This window comes from Cyrtonyx montezumae, unplaced genomic scaffold (assembly GCF_038088225.1).
Source record: "Cyrtonyx montezumae isolate F1298 unplaced genomic scaffold, pur_monq_1.0 scaffold_63, whole genome shotgun sequence".
Classification (NCBI taxonomy): Eukaryota; Metazoa; Chordata; class Aves; order Galliformes; family Odontophoridae; genus Cyrtonyx; species Cyrtonyx montezumae.
In genome coordinates, this window is record NW_027072071.1 from 20,710 (window position 1) to 41,387 (window position 20,678).

General features: G+C 57.8%; 1 protein-coding gene across 1 annotated transcript; it reads left to right on the forward strand.

Annotated features, from left to right (window-relative positions):
* The first annotated feature begins 56 nt into the window (after positions 1-56).
* SARNP (SAP domain containing ribonucleoprotein) lies at positions 57-20,192 on the forward strand. Its single transcript, XM_065750094.1, has 11 exons — positions 57-133; positions 610-709; positions 970-1,016; positions 2,162-2,229; positions 3,533-3,584; positions 6,685-6,758; positions 7,085-7,113; positions 7,522-7,547; positions 8,173-8,241; positions 18,687-18,778; positions 20,086-20,192. Exons 1-11 carry the CDS (start codon positions 98-100, stop codon positions 20,147-20,149), a joined length of 657 nt encoding a protein of 218 aa, XP_065606166.1. The 5' UTR covers positions 57-97; the 3' UTR covers positions 20,150-20,192.
* The last annotated feature ends 486 nt before the right edge of the window (positions 20,193-20,678 follow it).

The window sequence follows — 20,678 nt, forward strand, 5'->3', positions numbered from 1 at the left end:
TCGCGGTCTGAGATCACCCGTTCAGGAAGCGCGGTCGCGATTGGGCGGCGGGCTGCCGGCGGGGGCGGGGCCTGCGGCGGGCTGAAGGGGCGACAAGATGGCGGCGGAGACCGTGGAGCTGCACAAGTTGAAGGTAACGGCGGCCGCTCCGCTCCTCACGGGAGCCCCGCGGCTGCGGCGCCGCTTCCCCCACGCGGAGGGCTTTGCTACACCCGCGCCCTGGCTCCCGTCGCCGCCGGCCGCGCTCAGGTCCCGGGGCTGCCGCCGGTAACGCGGCCGTGGCGGAGGTCGGTAGGCCCCGGAGGCGCTCGGGTCCCGCCCTCTGCCCGCGGGAGCGCGCACTGCGCGCTCACGGTGCGTCTCGGTGCGCTCTGTTTGCTGCGAGGCCTCGGTCCGAGCTTCAGGCGGCTGCAGTCGGTGGGCGCCGGTGGAGGGGGTGGGGGTGGGGTGGCCGTGGGCCCGGCCGCGTTAAACCCGGGAGCGGGGAAGGGGGAGGGAGCCGGAAAAAAAGGGGAAAAACAATAAATAACGGTGGCTTTGCGGTGCGTTATTACGTGTCGTGTTTCTCGGGGCGCTCACGCGTTAACGGAAGCCTCTCCTTCCCCGCAGTTGGCCGAGCTGAAGCAGGAGTGCCTCGCCCGGGGGCTGGAGGCGAAGGGCAACAAGCAGGACCTGATCAACAGGCTGCAGGCCTACCTGGAGGAGCACGGTGCGTGCCGGAGCCCCGCGGGGCCGGGCTGCTGCTGCGCTTCCCTCCCGGCTGTGGTCAATTTCGGTGTTATCGGGAGTGGGGAGGGGGGAGGAGAGGGCCCTCGGGCTTTTGTGTGGGAGCGCTGATTTGAGTGCTTGGTTGTGCCGCTGATTCTCCGCTCCGTGGTTCGGCGGTGGGGGGGGAAATGACGCGAGGAGACAAAGGGATCGCAGAGCGATTAGCGTCAGCGATTGATCTCTTGTTTTCTTCTTCTTCAGCTGAAGAAGAGGCGAACGAGGAGGATGTTCTGGGGGAAGAAATAGAGGTAAAGCTCCGGGGGAGGACGTTGTGCTGGCGGCGTGCGGCCTCTGGGTGGCTGTGTTGGGCATCGCTGGGCTCGAGCAGCACGGTTCGTCCGTGCAGGGGCTCTGCTCTGTTCAAAGCACTGCTGCGATTTGCTGTTGGATCTGAAGCGTCCTGTTTTGGTGCTGGGGGCTTTGGTGCTGCCGCGTCTGTGTGCAGAACGTATGAGTTGGTGGTGGCGTGGGGGGTTCTGCTTCCAGCTTGTGGTCGTGGCACGTGGCTGCTGTTTCAGAAGGGGGAATTGTGTCTCCTTTTCAGCAGGAGTTGTGATGTTTGCTAGCAGCAGGTGCCTGTTGGGGTGTCTCGTGCTCTTAGTGAGGAATCCCATACAGCAGGCAGCCTGGAAAGAGGGCAGAGCTGAGCTGCAGGTGGGAGTGAGCCTCAGAACTGGAATTTATGTTCTGGGAGGCACAGGGATCCGGGCTGGAGGAGTGCTCCGTGCTCAGAACAGCAGCAGAAAGCAGCTGTGCTGCTCAGCACGTAGCTCTGCCGGGATGTGTGCAGTACTTGGGGCCTTTCTTCAGTTCTCTGAGAAGTTCTGGGTGGGAGAAGTGAGATGGGTCTTCCCAGGTGAGGGTCGGACACTGAGTGTGGTTCGGGTGCTCTTTGTTTGCAAGCTTGCAGGCTTGAGAACGTGTCAGTTTGGATGGTTTCCTAGGCCTGTGAATCCTGAGGTTTTTGGTAAGGGATTAGCTTTGGGGGTTAAAAAGAAAAGGAAAAAAAAAAAAGAAAAAACAATTCACGTCCTTAAGAAATAGCGTTGTCCAAATCCTGGAAGATGAAGGCTGTGAGCATGTAATACTGCTTCCCACTGCACACTTTGCCTTATTGGGCAGAGCCAGACCCCGCTGGGGAGGAGGAGAGGAGTTTTCAAGCACACAAGCCCTCCAACTGGGAGACAGCAGCGTGGGGAGATGCAGGAGCTCGGGTTCCCTGGTGGTGTGCAGGCTTACCAGCTGCTCCAGCACGAAATTCAGCACCCTATGGATATGTTCAGGCTGAACTGTTGACTCTGAGAACCCAAAAGCTGCCCTTGCTGTGCTGTTTTGCTCTTGCTCAGCTGGCTGGGAATGCTCTCTGACCTCCTCCCAACTCGTTGCTTTGCAGGAAGAAGAGCAGAAGCCAGCAGAGCCACCCACCAAAGTGGAAGAGCCTCCTGTAAAATCACCCGATGTGTAACTATCCTTTCTGCATAGTCCAAAGCGAAACCCACGGGGAGGGAACGCGAGAGGTGCACGGGAGGGGAGAGCTCTGCCTGCCCCAAATGCTTGCAGGCTGTTTGCAGGGCTCGGTGGGACCATCCTGGGGCTGGAGGGGCTGCAGCAAGGGGAGCTGGAGTTCTGTGGCCTGATGGCTTTGCTGGGGGAGCTGCGTGGGAGCCCTCAGTGCAGGGAGGACGCCTGGCCCCAGCCAAATTGCTTCCTGTGAAAGTGTCATTAAACCATTACTACCTTTCAGGGCATAAAATGAGAAACCTGTCCAGGAATCTGGAACAAAAGCAGTGCGTTTTTCTAAATGGGAGACCTTAATGAGGCTGGCTGTGACCTACTGTTTTATGGGAGTTTTTTAGAGGAGGATGATGCTATTTCGTTTAGCCTGGGAACTTCCGAACTTTGTCTCTTCCTCCTTTGTTTTCCTCCTGGAGCCTGAGCTCTGTTTTCTGAGCATAAACTTTAGAGCACGCCCACTCCATTATATTTTTGTTCAGTCTTTTTACTGGTCCTGCTGTTGTCAGCTGCACATTGTTCAGGAAGTGTGTGTTTGAAATGGAGCCTGAGCCTGGGACGTTGGTGCTGACCTGGGGAGAGCTGCCTGGGGCTGTCCCATGAACTAGAACAGAATGATCCTTTGTATTTCAGGGCCATAAAGGAATAAAGCTTCTCAGGGCACGCAGTTGAGACTTCGGGCTTCTAACATGAGCTGAATGTTGCCCTTAAGAGCTTTAAGATGTGCAAAGATTGTTCCTGGCTATGCAGAGCTACAGCCTCTTGCTGCAATACCCACCCCACGTGCTCCTGCAGTGCCCCACTGACATGGCAGGATGTTTCTCGGGCCTTAAACAGAGTTCATTCTTTCTCCCATGCGGAGCATAGGTGTGAGGGCTGTGGTGGTTCTCGTGCTATTTGCTCTTTTGGGGCTTCCAGCTTGTTTCCCATCATTGCTAAAGGAATGCAGTGGTGCTGAGGGCAGTCACTGGGCCAGGAGGAGAAGCAGTGGCTGTGCCTTCACCAGCTCATTCATTTCCTTACACACCCCAGGCTTTACTTGCAAGTTTCACAGACTTCAGGCTCTAGCATTGCTGTCAGGGCTCTCAGCCTGCTCCTGGAACAGGGATGCTGGCTTGGGGCTGCTCTTGAGAGCAGAGTGGTTCCCCAGAGATGAGGGTTGGAAGGAGACCCCTGATCTCTCTCCCGCTGAGGCGTGCGTGTAAAGCCACGGGGAATTCTGACCGATTTTTCTCTTTCCTCACACCTTTAGGAGCACGGAAAAGAAAGTAGTGAAAATAACATCAGAAATATCGCAGATGGAGGTAAGGTCCCTTCTGCTGCTTCACCCTCGTCCCTGAGCTATCAGTTGGCTTCTTTGGTTCGTTCTGAGTCTCTTTTGTACGTTGCTGAGGCTGTGTCAGTGTTTCCATTGCAAACCTTAGTTTTGGCTTGGCTTTATACTAATGACTGTGGGTTCTGTTTTGCTGTGATCTCAGGGAACGTTTCTCTCAGCTGTTCAGAGGTGTGTCCCTTCCTGCTGCCATTTCTGCCACCAGCCACCTCTGACCCTCCCTCACTATTTCCAACTCAGAGACGAGCTGAGCTGCCCCTGCTGCGTCACAGACACTGCACTGTCCCATCATAGCTTTATGAACTGTGCTTCTCCTCCTTCTGCTGGGAGCATGCAACGTTCCCTGCAGAGATCCCCGGGCTGTGCCACATCTGTGTCCTTTGGGGCTTGCTTCAAACACAAAACTACAAAGCTTTGTGGAGGATATCCTTCAGGGAGTCGCCAGTTTGGGAGACGCTGGTGTTAACTAACAGACCATCTCATCTTTATCTTCTCTAGCTTTGCCACTCGTATTTGCTGGGCTTATTTAAAACAAACACACTTAGAAGCTGCTGATTCCTCTGGGAAAGCTTTGAAGAGCTTGGAGTTTCAGGAATCTCACTCTGGTTCTCACCCCCCCTCCCCTCAGCCCCCATTTTAGTTTTCCTCTCATGCTCCCTAAGTAAGAAGTCAGTATGAAAACACGATTGCTGTCTTCCTGCTGTTCAGTGCTGCTTTCGAGCTCTAATCTCCTGTTTGGGACGTGATCATTTCCACAGCAACCAGGGCCATGTCGCAAGTGGAGGATTATGAGCTCAGCTGAAGGAGGAATGAGGAGGAGCATGGACCCCAGCGTGAGCAGAGGATCCATGTCCCCTGCGATGCGGGGCTGCCCTTGGCCGTAGCGGCTCAGAGAGCTCATTAGCAGACCTGCTGACGTTATACTCTTATCCTTTGAGTTTTGTTTTATTTTTTTTTTTACCTCCTCGAATTCCACGGGTCCAATTCACAGGATAACCACTTTCTTTTTTCTTGGGGTGGTGTGTGGCTTGGATGCCTTTCCACTTCATTACATTCTAGACGTTTTAGAAGAGAGCGTGGAGTTATTTTTTCTATTGATTATTGGAGGCTGCTCCAGTTGTAGGAAATATTGACTGTCTCACAAAGCAAGGAGAAGGATCACCAGCGAGGATGCCCAGCCAGTCTTTGCCAGTTGCCAAGTCTACTCTTGTTGAGGCTGTTGCTACACCATCCACATTTAAACACTTCAAAACATCAGAGCCCATAGGACTGACAGGAAAAGGTCCGTGTATTGATGTCACACCTCCTCATGTGCTTAAAGAAATGCTGACTGGTTTTGGTTTGCCCGTTGTTGACAGAGTAAGAGGTAGAAATAGTATGGTAGTCATGATGTGTGATGAGTGGAAGGGAATAATCGGAAAGAGGTGGAATGTTCACAGTGGAAAAACTCCAAAGGGAGGGATCTCCAGGAAGAGATCCTTCCCCAGTGGTGGTCAGCTCTTAAATGAGGTCTGGGAGAGGTGGGCTCAGGCTCTGCCCCTTCTGGTCACACGGGTGCATCGCCCTCACTGTGCTCCCACCTTCTCAGTGCTCACCTGAGGAGCTCAGTGTTTCAGGCCGTGATTCGGCAGCTCCCACACTCCTGTCTTCAGCAATACCACAGTGTTGAAAGACTTCATTCAAACTGTGTGGGTTTCAGTAGGACCAGGTGTTGAGTCTGGCATTTTGGTCGCAACAACCCCAGGTACCCTACGGGGATGGGGAAGGTTGGAAAGCTGCCTGATAGAAAGGGAGCTCGGTGTGCTGATGGGCTGAACGTGAGGCAGCAGCGTGCCCGGGTGGGCGAGGAGGCCGATGCCATCCCGGCCTGGCTCAGGAGTGGGTGCTGAGCAGCACTGGGCCGTCATCCTGCCCCTGTACTCGGCACTGCTGAGGCCTCACCTCGAGTGCTGTGCTCAGTGTGGGGCACCTGAGCACAGAGAGGACACGGAGGTGCTGGAGCAGCTCCAAAGAGGGGCAGCGAGGACGTGAAGGGCCTGGAGAGCGTGCCCTACGAGGAGGGACCGCAGGAAGCGGGAAGCGGGGCTGGTCGGTGTGGGGAGGAGGGGGGGAGGGGAGAGCTCACTGCTCTCTTCCGACGGCAGCGGGAGCGGGGTTGGGCTCTGCTCACGGGTGGCAGTGACAGCACGAGGGGACGTGGCCTCGAGCCGCGCCAGGGGAAGTTCAGGTTGCGTATCAGGGAGCGCTTGTGGACAGAAAGGGTCGTTGAGCAGCGGGGTGGGTGCAGTCACCACCCCTGGGTGCGTTCAGAGCCCGCTGGGATGCGGTGCTCAGGGCCGTGCTCCAGCAGAGGGCTGTTGGAGGGGGGGCACTATGGTTGGGGCGTGCTCGGACTCCACCGTCTCTGGGGTCCTCTCCAACCCGGGCGGCTCTGATTCACTGAGGGAAGGTCAGAGGAGTTGTTTCCTTGTGGGATAACCTGAGCTGTGTTGCCAACGCATGCCTCTGTCTTCGGGGCTGTTGTGGCTTTTGTGTGGCCACCCGTCTGAGTGTTTCTTTTGGGTCTCCTTCAAAGAGTGAGGATAAGGAAGTGTGCTTTGACCTGAGTGGTATCTCATCTTTCTGTGCTTCAAGTTATTTCTCAGCTGAGTGGAAGTGCTTTGCTGCTGACACCAGTAGGAGCAGCGTTCCTGATCCATCTTTTCCAAACATTTATGTTTTGATGCAGATGTTTATTACGCTCCTCGCTGAGCTTTGGGCCAGAGGAAATGTTTCCCTTAAAATCATATCTGTTTCTCTAACCTCTAAAACACCAAACGCATTTTTGGGCCCTGGTGTAATAATAAAACGTGGGATGTTTCCTTCGAGCTGCGAAGGGGATTTTCATGGTGGTTTTTTCTCAGTGCAAACCTTTGCATTTCTGACGTTTCCAGGCTTTTCTGTGTCTCGGGCTCAGGCACGTGGAAGCGTCCTCCCCTCCTGCGTTAAGTCTGTGTGCCTCTTTCCATTTCCTCCCTGTAGACTTCGAGTCCTCACTCTTCTTCACTCGATTCTTTCTCTCCCACCTCCAGAGAATGCAGAAGAGGGCTGAGCGCTTCAACGTGCCCGTGAGCCTGGAGAGCAAGAAGGCAGCTCGCGCAGCTCGGTGAGTCCACGCCTGGAGCTTGGCCCCTCTCCTTCCCCAGCACAGGCAGCACTCGGTTGTGTTGGTGTCGCACGGGGGTGGCTCTTTTTTGCTTTGGAGATAAGTGAGGAATTGATGTTGGCACAGTAATCCAATGTCGGAGTTGGTGTGGTAGTGCCATTAACCGGTAACACCCGGATTCCAGTTCCCCTCGACCAGTCTGACTGAGGTGCACTTAAGGGTTTTGAGGGGGGGTCGATGCTGTGCGAGCTGAAGACTTGACACACGAGATGCTCTCCCCCCTTAGGTTTGCCTGAGTCTCACTGAGCTCTGTTTGCTCTCTGCAGGTTTGGTTTGGCCACAGTTTCGACAAAAGGTGAGGAGGTGAAGCAGAACCAATTCATGGAGTGACCTTTCTGCAAATATTTATTTATTCCTGGGAAAAAAAAAAAAAAAAAGAAAGAGTTGGTGAGGCTGTCTTTGTTTTAACATCTGTCCACGCGGGGTTTCTGAGCAGGAATTGTACAGCTGGGATGAAAAAGATGTGTAAATCTTATGGGGGGGGGGAGCTGGCTTGGGGATGAGAGGAATTTGGAGTTAACCTATCATCCCTTAGTGGATGATATAGAAACTGGGAGAAATGGGGCAGCAGTTCTTCGCTGGCTGGTGGTCAGACCGGAGCGTGGTCGCTTTCAGCAGTGCTCTGACTTCCCTGCTCCTCTTCTGGGATAAGTTCCCGCTCCAGATGTTCGTTTTCTAACAGAGCTTTCTGTTTTCCTCCCAGGCCTCTCTGCAGACAGCAAACCCACGGTAAGAGATGCTTCTTGTTCCTACGTTTCCTCTGTAATTTGTGCAAAGGAGTTCCTGCTTGTTTGAGTAAACTGAGCCATCAAAATGGTCCAAGAATGACATCTAGAGTGGGGGCTGACGGTGCTGCCTGCCTGGCAGTTCTGCCTGCATCGACGTCGTAGGCTCCCTTTCTCCTGCAGTGTTTGGCAGGGAAATCCCAGGCAGGCTGTGTGCTCTGATGAGCTGTGTTTTGGGTGCAGCAACATCTTAAATCCAGCAGCCGGAGAGCAGGGAGAGCTCTAGGAGTGCTGGTGTGATAGAGGGGCTTTGTTTTCCCTTTGTGTTGGCCGTAGGCAGGAGCTGCAGCGGGGGCAGGTAGGAGGAAGAGCTGCCTCACAGCAGCAACCCGACCCTGCTGTCCCTTCAGGAGGGGACCACCAGCCCCGTGTTTGTCCTCTGGTTGTTCTGAGCAGGCTGGGGCCGCTCTGCCGGGGTTCTGCCTTCAGGCCCAGCTTCCCAGCAGTGCCAGCTGAGTGCTGGGGGTGCACAGCACCGGGGGTTTCTCTGGGGGTCGCAGCGCACGCTGTGTTCTGGCACGGCCTTCTCCCCAAAGTGATTTAAAAACCAATTTCCTGTGTCTTTGTAGGTAAACATGGATAAATTAAAGGAAAGGGCTCAGAGATTTGGGTTGAATGTCTCTTCGCTCTCCAAGAAGGTAAGGTGCATTGGCCTCCAGGACACTCTTTGCACCTCCAGAGGAGCCCAGGGCTGCAGCCCTTCAAAGCCTCCTCACTGCTGGAGCTTTTACGTTGTGTTATTAATGCAGCAGTGTGGGCTCCGGGCCCCGGGGGACTCTTGTCAACATCATTTCCTTCATCTTTTCCCTCTTGTTTGTTTTGTGTGAGGCTTAATATGGTTTTGAGAAAGTTGTGACGGGTGAACAGAGGTGTTGAATTTTAAGGTTATTGCTCTTGATTTGGACGTGGGGAGGGATGCTGTGGAGCTGGTTTGTCTCGGGGCGTTCGAGTCGCGCTGCGTAAGTCGGGGTCAGGAGCCAGGTCTGTAAAGACCAAGGTAATGAGCTCTCTGAAGGGGAGAGGAGGCTGAAGCTCCCCGGTAGGAAATAACTCTTTGAAGTCCAAATGAGGTGAATTTTGGAGGGGGGTGAATTTGGTCTCAAAGCTTTGCGTAGCCGTGAGCTTCGTCTGAGCTCGGTCTCCCTCTGGTCCTTGTGTGTAGCAGCTGATTGTGTTGATACCTTTGTGTGCTGTGCAGGGCGTGGGGCAGAGGGGCGTGGGGCAGAGGGGCGTGGGGCAGGCAGCAGAGCGTGCTGGGGACACACGAAGCAGGAGGAGGTGAACGTGGCGCGTGTGGGTGAAACAGGAGGAAGGAGAAATGCATACACCCAGAGATGAAGATGGCATCGTGCCTGCTTCCTCTTGTGGTCTCTAACGAACCTCGTGCTGCAGCACTGCTCAGAAACAGCAGAGGATGATAAAGAATTGTCCAGGTAGAACAGCTGGGTGATGTTGGCATGGAGACTTCTCCTCTCAATCTGGAAAGGGTAAGAGCTCAGGGAGGTTTGTCTTCCTGCATCCCTGCGAAAGGAGCCCCTCTCCTCCTCGGGGGGATGGATTTGACCTTTTTTGCTGCCTGTTTCTCTATGTATGAGCGTTCTGCTTTATTCCACCGGCCCTGGGAATTCACTGATGTAGAAAATATCTGGCATTGGAGGTCGCTGTTTCCCGCCCCCCCCTCCTTCCCTCCCCTGTCCCTTTGGGGGTGGGGGAAGGAGGCCAGTGCATTAAAGCCGGGATACGTGGAGCTCAGGGTGAGAGGCTGCTCAAACATCATTAACCCTGTCACCAGGAGCTCCCATTTTTCAGGAGGAATATATGCCTTGTCAACATTTTACGGCTGTGGCCTTCTCTGGGCAGGACTGCGTGTCCGCGGCTCACAGCGGGGCGGTGGGGAGCGAAAGCCCCCAACCCCAGGGCACGGGGTGGGGGCTCCCCGAGCTCTGTGTGCTGCTGAGCTCCTGCTGCATGGCGAGGATGTGCCCAGGGCTGTGAGCCCGCTCTCCAGCTCTCCCTGCAGCGTGCCCACTCGGCCTTTGTGCACCCGGCGGCAGCGCCGGCTTTTATTTCTATTTTATTTTATTTTATTTTACTTTTCGGTTGGCTCCACCAGGAAGTCGAGTTCATGGGCTTTTAGAAGTGGCTTCTCCCACTGAGCGGAACACACTCGCATTCCTGGGAGGAAGATTATTGGTTACTTTAATTAGCTGGTAGCATTGTGCTTCCCACCTGGGTGTTCTTTATAGCTTTTCATTACGGGGGAGCCTGGTGCTCGCGAGTGTTTACATGTGTCTTGGCAGGTTTTTATACCGGGCGTTGCAGCAAAAAAAAAACTTTACAATAAACCATTGTCTCCGCGGAGCCACACTTCATTTCCTATTCAAATTGGTTCGGGGAGGGGTAGGGACGTGAAGGGGGGGGGGGAGGATCGTAACTAAGGGGGATTTCAGCCCCGCTGTGAGCAGGGAGCAAATGCAGAGCTGCGTCAGTGGCTGTGAACTCATCTGTAGCTTTGAACCCCCCCCCCTTCCCCCTCTGTTAGCCCTCTGGGGTAGAAATCTTTCAAGTTGAAAATCCTCTTCCTCTCTGCCCAAAGGGGAAGCGAGATCGGAGCGGGGCAGGGGAGCTGGGCTGGGCGGGAGCAGGAGAGGCAGGTGCTCATTTGTCTCGAGGCAGCACGGGGCCATCAAATTAATTTTTAAAATAAATCAAGCAAGCGTTTATCTCCCCGTAGCACCGACTCTCCCCTTCGAGGCCTCCTGTTAAAAGCGCACGCTCTCTGACCCGGAGCTCCCATCCCTTGACTCCTGTTAGCTGTACTTAACCCCCCACACTTGTAAATGTTCCCTCTCGGCGGCAGCTGCTCCCTGTGCCGCTCCAGCTCCGCTCCCCAGGGGAGGATGTTGAGCCGTGTGTTTTATATGCAGGGTTGGATGCTGCGGAGGGGGGTGCCCGCGCTGCGGCCCTGCTTCAGAAGCATCTCTCCGAGGGGATGGGTTGCTCTTTATGTATAAAATAGTCTCATAAGTCTCCCGCTGAGAAAGCACCGGCACCAAATGGACGGCGGGAGCCCCTGGGATGGCGTAAAAGCTCCGTTTGCCACCTTTGTGTGACATTATCCAATACCTTCCTCGATCCGAACAGATGACCAAAATAATTGGCTTTTCTATCTCCTCCTTGACGCCGGGGTCTCAAACCGCCTCGCAAAGCAATTAGCTGATTAACCCTCGTGTGTTCGGGGTGGGGACGTGGAGCGACAGCACCGGAGGGTCCGGAGCGCATCGCTGTGCTGCGGGGAACAAAGGATCCCGGGGGGGGGGGGGGATGTGTGCTCCCACCCCCATTCTCACCCCCCCCCCCCCCCCCGGGTGATGTTTTGGGTGGGACGTGGGGTTCTGTGCTGTGGGGTGACCTCAGTGGGCTGCTCCGTGGCTGCGTATCCCTTTGGGCCACGCCAGGGTGCAGACAGCAGCGGGTGCTGGAGCATCCCTCGGCCGAGCGGGAAGAGTTAACGTTTGAATGCGTCCATCAGTCATGGCTGGAGGTTAACACTGCTTTAATTCTCGTTAATGAGAGCTTATTTCTCATGTGGCAGCTGAGAACCGCTGTGCGCTGCCTGCTGCTGCTGCCTGACGTCGGCGTGGGGATGGGGGGGAGCAGGGGGCAGGAGAGCAGGGAAAGTTGTGTGTGTACAAAATCCGGCGACGAGAGAGGGGGAGAGGAAACAATTGGCCGAGCTGATGGGCTCCCAGCGAGCTCGCAGGAACGTGCTGAGGAGGAGTCCTTCTCCTGGAGAATTGCTGGGCCTGCGGTCCTTCCCAACACCCCCTGCCAGGCTCTGGAGGGGAAACAGCCACCGAGGGAGCGGGGAGAAGTGCTGATGTTGGCAAAGAGGGGAAGGATGGGTGGGAGGAGGGAGGGTCGCTTGTGGCTGCCAGCGGTGCCGTGCGTGTGCCGGCGGCCCCGAGCGCTGCGGCCGATTCCGCTTTGTCCTCCACAGATGAGTTTTGCTCTCTCTCATGCTCGGCCTGAGCGGGCGAACGCCCCTCTGTGATTTTCGTGCCCCAGACTTGTCTGTGTCTGGCTGCTGTGGGCTTTGTGTCGCTCTGCTCTGCAGAGTCAGCTCCTGTGGGTTGGAGCCCACACCCTTCTTGTCCTCCGTTTAATGGCTTTAGGCACCTGAAGAGCGGCTTGGGGTAACTTGCAGATGCTTTTCTCTCTCCCCCTCAGCTGGACAAACCAAAGCAGCCGCATCTCTGGGCGGGGGAAGGGGGCAGGATTGAAAATCACCTTTTCCTTTTGAAAGAAGGGCCAAACCGCGTGGCGTGTTATTTGCACGTCACGAAAAACTTTTCAGCAGAAAGTGGGTCAGAATAATCAGAGGACACCGCCGCAGTGCGGGGCCGGGGGGGGGTCCCTGCGAAGTGCAGGAATGCTTCTGGAGGAGGGAGCAGATGGCTCAGAGGTGTTCGCTGCCTTTTGGCAGCAAGCGGAGGGGTAAAGGGGGGGAAGGAGTGGCGTGGGGGACAGCTCCGCTGCCGTGGGTGAGCACGGCTCCGTGGAAGGCTTTGTGGAAACCCTCGGAGAGCCCCGAGGCGGCCGGGGGCTTTGGCCCTCCCCGTGCTGATCTCACTGCCTCTCCTTCCCCCCCCCAGCCCTGCGAGGCGACGTCACCGCTCCCCGAGCGGAGCAGCTGAATGCGGCCCGCTGGGCTAAGATAATGGGAAGTGACAAGGTGAAGAATAGTGCTGGCAGTCGTGGTGCGAGGGTGCTGTGAGCCCTGCCCCCCCCCCCACCCCCCCCGGGCTGCCCTGGAGGGGTGCTCTGCATCGTGGCACGGGGTGGGTGTGCAGCGTGGGTCCTGCGTTGGAGTCCTGAGCCACGGGTGGGGATGTGGCTGTGGGGCAGAGGGCTCAGCAGAGCCGGGAACGGACCCGAAGCGCTCCCTGGGGTGCGCGATGCTCCGGTGGGGAGCGAGATGTGGGGTCACGAGGCCAACGGGAAGACGGAGCGGATCTTATTTTTGGTCCTTTTGTGGGTTTTTATTTTCAAGACAAAGCAACAGTTTCCCCCAGGAGGGGCTGTGGCATTCTGTGCTGGCACTGTGACCTCCGGCCGAGGCCGTGCAACGTCCCCCTCCGGGAGCTGGGATGCGTTTGTGGCTTCCAGCCCCTGGGCCCTGTGGTCCAGCCGTGGCATTGTGCAAGGGAAGGAAGATCTCTTCTTTCCTAGAAGGCACATTCCCCTGTGGACCTTCAATAACTCCGAGCTGGTATGCAGGGGAGAAAATAACAAGGCAGAAAAATAACATGTGGGTTTGTTGCTAGAAGGAAGAGCCTCGCTGCAGCCCTAATGAGGAAGAGGTCACAGAACCGTGGGGGGGCTTGGAAGGAGCCTCGCACATCACCTCGTGCTGCACTGCTCTGCTCCTGCGTTGCTGAATGAGTCGGGCTCATAGGAAGTCGTGAGATGGAGGCGTGTAGGACGCCACGCTTTCCAGCTGGGAGAAGCAGCTCTGCATTTCCAGCTTGGCCGTGCCCATGGGACTGTGCTTCCCACAGCTCCCAATGCGTCCTGCTGCCTCCGTGCCCATCATCATCATCATCGTCGGGCTCTTCCTGTTCCGCTCTTGGTTTTGCTCCTGGCTCTGCGGGGCAGTGCTGTGTAGGGTGCTTGCCCTTCCTTCCCCGTGCATCAGGCAGAGGCAGTGCTGCCCTCGTGGTGGGCAGCGCTCAGTTCCTGCTGCTCAGAGCCCGCGTGGCCGAGTCCCGAAGGCACAGTGCTGCGGGGGGGGCAGAGCTGAGTGCTGCGTGAGTGCTCGCAGCCTTTGCACACTCGGCGTTTCCCCAGCTCTCTCTGTGCTCTTCCCGGTGCCTTTGGGTTGCTTGAGGCCGGATGAGCGTCTCCTGCCCTGGCACAGCTGACAGCTCCGTGCCCTTATCTCGGTGCTCACACCTCGTGCTGTTTTCTCCTCCCTTCTCCCGGGCAGGATGAGGACTCAGCCCTCAAAAGAAGCTCTTTGCTCCCCACGGGAGCGTGGTTTTGGCAGCGAGGACCCCGTGGGGACGTTCCCCATCCCCTCCTTTGGGGGGGAAGAGCTGTTGTGAAAGCCCCAACCCAGCGAGCACGGCACACGGCCGCTGCCGACTCTGCAGTAATTTGGTGTTTACAATTGCCCCTTTCTCAGCACTCCCCCCCCCCCTCCACCCCCAACCCAACCCAGCCCCGGCCCTTTGCTCACACTGCCACACACCCACGATGTCATTTTTAAAAACAAATGACGAGAGAGCTGCGAGGGGTCAGCAGGACTCCTGATCCCGTATTTATCCCCGGCGCTGCCTGAAAGGGATTTGCGTCCCTAACAAACCTTTAGGGAGTGGCAGAGGGCTCGCTCCAAGGGAGGACAATGCTGGGGGGGACTCTGTGACCTCACTCTGTCCAGTCATCTGGTTCTTCATTGGTCCCTGCTGTGAAACAGAACTTAGCTTTTGTCTGTTACACAAATACATCTTTTCCCCACCCCCCCTTTCCCCTTCTATTATGGTTCAATCAATGATGTCATTATGTGTGCCATTCAGTGGCTCTTGAACCATTTGGCTGCAGGAATTTGGAGGAGCAGCCCGGGAAGAATGGCAGCTCCGCTCCGAATCCGCCGCGACCTCAGCGAGGGGAGCAAAGTCACGTTCCCCTTAACCCCTCTCGGCCGCAGAGGACAAAAGTAAAAGCAGTCCCAGTGATGCTCACCGAGGAGGGTGAGGAGAAAGGGCCCCGAGGGGCGTCGGTGCTGAGCTCGACCCGGGGAGGTTTTGCTGAGGATCCCCTCCTGAACGTTTCATCCTTCTCATTGATCCCTTCTGCTGCTGGGAGGTTAACGGAGCTGCCGCGCGGCCCCGGCAGCGCTGACCCTCGGTGGCTTTTGGTGATGCTGACGCTTGGAGCAGCAGCAGAGAAGCCCGGCTGGATGCAGTCGGTGCTCTCGTGCCCCGAGGAGCGAGCCCTGCTCTCAGCCACTCAGCTCACCTGTTGGGTTGGGAGCCCTCGGTGGTCCCAGCAGAGCTTTGCAGCGCGGGCGCAGCGGGCCGGGTGTGCTCGGGGCTGCAGAGCAGTGAGATGCTGTGGGTCACTCAGGGCACCTCGTCCCCAGCTCCGGCTGCCGTTGTGTCAGAGCTTGAAGGCATTGGGGTGTTCCTACGGAGTGCAGTCCGTGGCTCCTGCCGTGTTTTGGGGCAGCTGTGGGTTTTTGCTGGAGCTGAATCTTTGCGGAGCAGCGGTGCTTTGCCCGGATTCGCCCTGCAGCCCCGTGAGCACCTCGGGCTTTTCAACAGCAACGGAGAAACCAAATTAAGTGACCATAAAAGATCAAACATAAGCTGCTTTCGGAGGGCCTTCAGCCACTGCCTTTTATCTCTTCTGCATGAAAGAAGTCCGGAGACTTTTGTAGCCCGTGGAGGTGCTGAGCATGCCCGCAGGTTCCCCTGCTGGAGGCCGTGTTCCCATCATTGCTGAGCCGTGCTCACAGCTCTGCACTCTGCTTTCGTGGCTCTCAGCAGTGGGGGACGGCCCTTGGGGTGCTCTGGGTGCTGCAGTTGGTGCGGTGCTGTACCTGGGGGGGGGGGGGGGGGGCGTCCCAGATCCCACCCCGTGCCACCGCAGCGCTCCGTCCTCCCCTCTCCCTGCAGCGCAGTTGAGCTGCGTGCTGTGCTCCCGGACCAGCAGTGGGCTCAGGGGAAGGTGGGGCTGCCCCACGTCCTCACCGCGATGCCCTCCGGGTTCTCTCCAAACCGGGATTTCACTTCCAGCTGAAAACCCTTCTGCCCTCAGTGTTGGTGAGCACAGAGCCCCAGCCCTGCAAGCTGACTCAGGATCAGCCCCACGAGGGACGCAAGTGCCACGCTCAGGTCCCCATCCCTTCTTCCCACCCCTGGGACTGCATCCCCGTCCCGTGGGAGCATCCCTGTCCTTCTGGAGCAGCCCCGGGCTGGGGATGTGAGGGAAGGGTTAACACCGCGGCGGTGCGTGGCCGTTTTTGTGCTTGTTGCCTTTCAATAGAGCAGATTTCTTTTTTTTTTTTTTTTTAATCTGGGGCTAATGTGCAATTCAAATGGTGCTCAGGCATCGCCCGATTGCTCCTTTTTAATAACAGCTGGACTCTTTAGGGGAAGGGGGGGGGGAACCTGCACGGTGCCAGGCGGTGTCGGCGCTGCCCCTGCTCCCGCTGGCAGCCCCCCACGCGTCCCCCCACGGGGAAGCTGTCCCTATGGGGCCGACTTGGCCATGGAGGAGCTCCTGGGAGTGCCCCTTCCGAGGCCTTCTGCCCCACGCTGCACCTGAAGCTCCGGCTCCTTGGCTTTGCATTCCTGACATGTTTGCCCCACCTCTGACGTCGAAGTGGAAGAATGCTTTTCAGCTCCTCCACTGCAAGCCGCAGGTGCTCTCTTAGCACTCGTCTGCGACTTTTGGGCCTCCCCCCCCCCCCCTTCTGCTCCCGTTTGGGGTGAGCAGAAAGCTCCAACTGTGAGACCACGGCGCTCTGAAGTGGGAAAACCTCAGAGCTGCTGAGATCCTCCTTTCCCCTCTACTTGAGGTGCCTCTGTGGTCCGGTTCCTTCCAGGGAAGGTGGCCCAGAGGGTGTGGGACCCGTCCGTGTGGGTCGGGCAGGTGTGTGTGTGTGGGGTGCACGGAGGGGGGGGTCTGTTGTCCGTGGGGTAAAGCTGTGCTTCACACCTCCAGTCCGTGTCGGTGCTGTGGCTCCTCTTGTTTGGGGGTAAGGATGCTCACAGGGGCTTTTTTCCTAGCCCAAGAGGAGCTGTCTGGGATGGGGCTGGCACCAAGCTGGGGTGGATGCTGCACTGAGCCCCCGTGGGGCTGAGGACCCCGGGGTGTCCCGTGGGCTGCAGTGGGGATCCCACAGCTTCCTGCCCCACGTGGCTCCTTCGGGATGGAGCCTGCGAGGAGGAGCGAGCAGGGGGAATGCACCCACGGAGCCGAACTTCGGGACGGTGCTGGGCGACAGCTGCGCATCCCAGGATTGGAGTGATCCTGAGAATAACACCATCGGTTGCTGTCATTCACCCTCTGGGTATGAAATTGGAAGCCCAGTTACCCTTGAGTGTTTCATAACCTTTACCTTTTGGAGGTCAAGGCCGTGTCATCATTAATCTACCGTCGCCTGAATGCCCTGGGGCTCTGCTTTTCATCCCTCCATCCGTCATGCTGCATGCAGGAGGGGGAGCAGAAGGGTCCTCCCCGCGAGGACGGGAGCGCTGGGGACGTCCTCTCCCTCCCCATTTCTGCTGAGGATGCTCCGGGCTTCACCTGAAGCTTCAGAACAGTTTCCACCCGGGGATGCTGTGGAGGAAGAGGTGCTGTGTGGAGCAGCTCCTGTGCGTCGTCATTCGTTTCTCCTCATCCTCATCCTCATCTCAGCCTGGATGCCGGGGGCACAGCGAGGACGTGGGCAGTGGTTTCCCCTCGGCTGAAATTTGGCTCCTGGAGGCGATGGGAGCCGAGCATCCCCACGGATCCCACTCCTCCTCCTGGGACCGCTGTGTGGGTTACCCAGCCGTGCTCCCTGCCCACGGGGCAGCAGCGATGCTCCCAGCGCCGCGCTAACTGTGAATTAACTCCTTTTGGCTTCAGGTCTTCGGCAGCACGGGCTGAGGTTCCCCCCGCAGAGGGCTGATCCCGTTTTCATCGGTTTCCTCTCAGCTTTTTGGGACGAGCCTGGGTTAAGCAGTGCTGAGCTCCAGCCTGGAGCTGTGCAGCCCCCTCTGCCCCATCTCTGAGCTCAGCTTGGGGGTCTGCAGTGACCCCCCCCCCCCCAGGAGCTCGGGGTGGGCACAGCACTGAGCACAGCACAGACACCGACGTGCTTCGGGTGCTCCCTCCTCCCCAGGGCTCAGCGGAGCCGTTGGCTTTGTCCTCGGTGCGAGCCTTCCTCCTCTTCCTCCCCCCACCCCCCCCTCCCCACCCCTGCCCTCTTTTCTGAAGCAGAGCACAGAATCGCGGAGCGCGAAGGGGACGGGACGGCGGGGTGAGAAAATAAATCTGACACCCTGCCACGAAGGTCAGCTTTCCCCACAGATGCTGGTGCACCCATTTGCACGCGGGAGCGCGGCCTCGGGGCACTGCCAGGGCTTGATAGATACGGAGATAGCAGCGTTTTGATAGAGGTAATTTTCCCCGGCTGGGTTTCAGCAGCCCATGAATCAAAACCTGTCAGCGAGAAGCCAGAGATGGAGTGAAGTTTATTGTACGTGTGTTTGCATCTGACACTGTTGTGCTTAGGGGGTCAAGTGAGCGAGATCATTAGGGCGGTGTTGATTTAGGACCACGCACCGCTTTCCCTGCGGGGCAGTGCTGGAAAGGGATAAAGGGGGGGGGGGGGGGGTTGAGGGTGGGCTTCCCTCCCCCCCAAATAAATAAACCCCACCGCGTTTTGCGGCCCCGTTAAAGCTGCAGCGTCGTCCCATTTCCACGCAGCCCTCGGTCCCTCTGTGTGCAGTGGGGGTGGGGTTGTTTTTTGGAGCTCTGTTTGGGGTTGGAGGTCGGACCGTGCCCCCTTTAGAAACCCTCGTGGGTTTCGTTGTGCCACAGCATCACCTGCAGCGGTGGGATGCAGCCCCGGGGGGTGGGGGTGGGGGTGGGGGTCGGGGGGGGGGGGCTGAGAGCCGCGAAGTGCCCTTAATGATAGGGGAAATTGTAGCAGTGCTGCAGAGCAATTAGGCAGCCTGGAGAAATGGGCTGAAAGAGGCACGAAAACAGCCGGAGCCAGGAATAAATCCCCGGCAAATGGATGCGCTGAGGCTTTTAGGGGCAATGATGGCTCGGGCTATTAGCTGCGATCAGGACATCAGCGCGGATGATGGCAGCCGAGGTAAAAAGCCTCCGCTTTCTGCTGGAGGAGCCTGAGAAACGGGGAGCTGAGGGCTCTGGGAAACGTTGGTGGGGATTTGGTGGAAGTGAAATGTGTCTCGGGGGGTGCCCTTCCCTGCGATGGGTGCGGGGGGGGGGGGGGTTTGCCTCCAAACCGGACCCCCCAGGGCTCTGTCCCCGTCCTAATCTGCGCCGTTCTCTGTGGCAGAGCGAAGAAGATGAGAAGCTGAAGAAGAGGAAGGAGCGGTTTCGGCATCGTGACGAGTTCAGCCGGGGGCTGGAGCCACAGAGGACACAGAGGTAAAGGCCCAAGAGGTGGACAGCGGCCGTGGGGACCCCTGTGCTGCTGAACTGCTGCCCCACGGCCGTCAGCACCGGACCCCACTGCTCTGTGCCTGCACCCACCCAGGGAGGCCCTCCCCGTCCCTCGCGCTCCGCAGTTCCTTGTCCTGGCTGCCCCCGAACCCTCTGCATCCCCCGGGATGCTGCCTTCACCTCGAGGAGCAGACCCCTGCAGACCCCGTGGGGCGATGAGGGCGGTGCCGGCCCTGCTTGCAGCTTTCCTCCCGCTCCACCCTTGGGTGCATCGCTCCTCTGTGCGTCCGACCCATCTTTGAAATCCGTCACCTCCAAGGGGCACTTCTGTGCCTTTTTTTTTTCCCCTTCTATTTTCGTGCTGTGGATCTGTCCCTCTCCCCACTCACCCGGGGCAGTTCCCGTGCTGGATTTGTGGGCACCCACCCCCCTGCAGGCAAAGGGACCCTTTGGGATTAGGGGGGGGGGGGGGGGGGACGGGACGGGACTGCTCGTTAACCTAACGAGCAAAGCAGAGCAGGGTGAGCAACCAGATGGCTCCTGGTCCCCGTGCAGGAGCTGGAGCTCCCCACGAGGGGACTGCAGCGTCCAGGTGGAGCAGCGGGGGGGACGTTGGGGTTTGGGGGTGGTGGGGGGGGGTTTGTTGGCAGCCCCATGGGAGAACGACCCCCACCCCGGGGTTGGGGGGGGGGGGGGCGGCCGGGCCGGGGGAGTCGGTGCTTTTCCGTTAGGTCACTGCGAGATTGTGCCTGGAACAAAAAGGGCTTTTGAGTGGTATTGTGTGCACTCCAATGCACCTTTCCCCTGGAGATCCGTGATTAGGGCTTCTGTTGCCCCGGGGCTATTTATCCCGCTAAAATTAAGATTTATACGGCTCTCGTGGAGCAGCTTAAAGGCATATCCGAGAGACGCAGTAGTATATTTAATGCATTTTAGTGTGTCCCTCTCACCTTTTCCATGAATAGCAGAGTGTTAACCCTTTGCCCTTTTACATTTCCCACCTCCCCACTGCCTGGAAGGGTTTCCAGGCCTCTGAAGTACTCATTGTTCGCAGCTCAGCCCTTTTGTAGCACGCTGCCAGCACAATGCACTGACTCCAGCAGCACTGTATCTCAGCCACTGTATATTTCTGCTCCTGGCTTTGGGGCTGTCTTTGTTCCAGGGTGGGGAAGGAAACCTTCGGATCCCTTTTCCTTCGGAGGGGGCCGTGCAGATTCTCCCGTCAGATGCTGTGTGAGGTTTGTCCTTTCCTGGCCTGGAATTCTCTCAACGTTCACTTTATTTCTCCGCAGGCAAAGAAGAGGAAAAGAGCAGAGCGCTTCGGGATCGTGTGATGCCGACCCCTCCCAGCTGTGAACCCCTCCCCCTCCCTCTCCTCACTCTGTTCCTCGGGTTTTAGTGTTGATAGAGACCCCCCCCCCCAACCCCCACCCCATAGTTGTACGGTTGCGTTTCTTTCCACCGACCCCAAGTTTGAAGTAGGGCAGAAAGAAGGAGCTGCTCTCGCTCTCAGCCCCGGGGTGGGAGCTGGTGCTCCCGCTGTGCTCTGGGACCCCTCACTGCTTGCTTTTCCGGGCTGAAAGTCCCCCTCTGCTGCCCGCTGAGGGCTGGCTGCTCTTTGGGTGCTGTCCCACCCGTGGCTCCCCTCCCCAGTGTGGTTTTAGGGACGCAGCAGGCGGAGCAGTCCTCGCTGCCCACCCCGGCGGGGTGAAGCTAATGGGAACTGTCACGGCCCAGAATTGCCAATTAACCTTAAATCAAGATCGGTGTCCCCAAACGAGGAGGAAGAAGCAAGCCTTGTGCGTGCAGTCGGGGCCCTTCGCTCCGTGGGGTCGGCGGTGCGTTTGTGTCCCGTGGAGCACGGCTGCCCCTCCCAGCTGTGTGC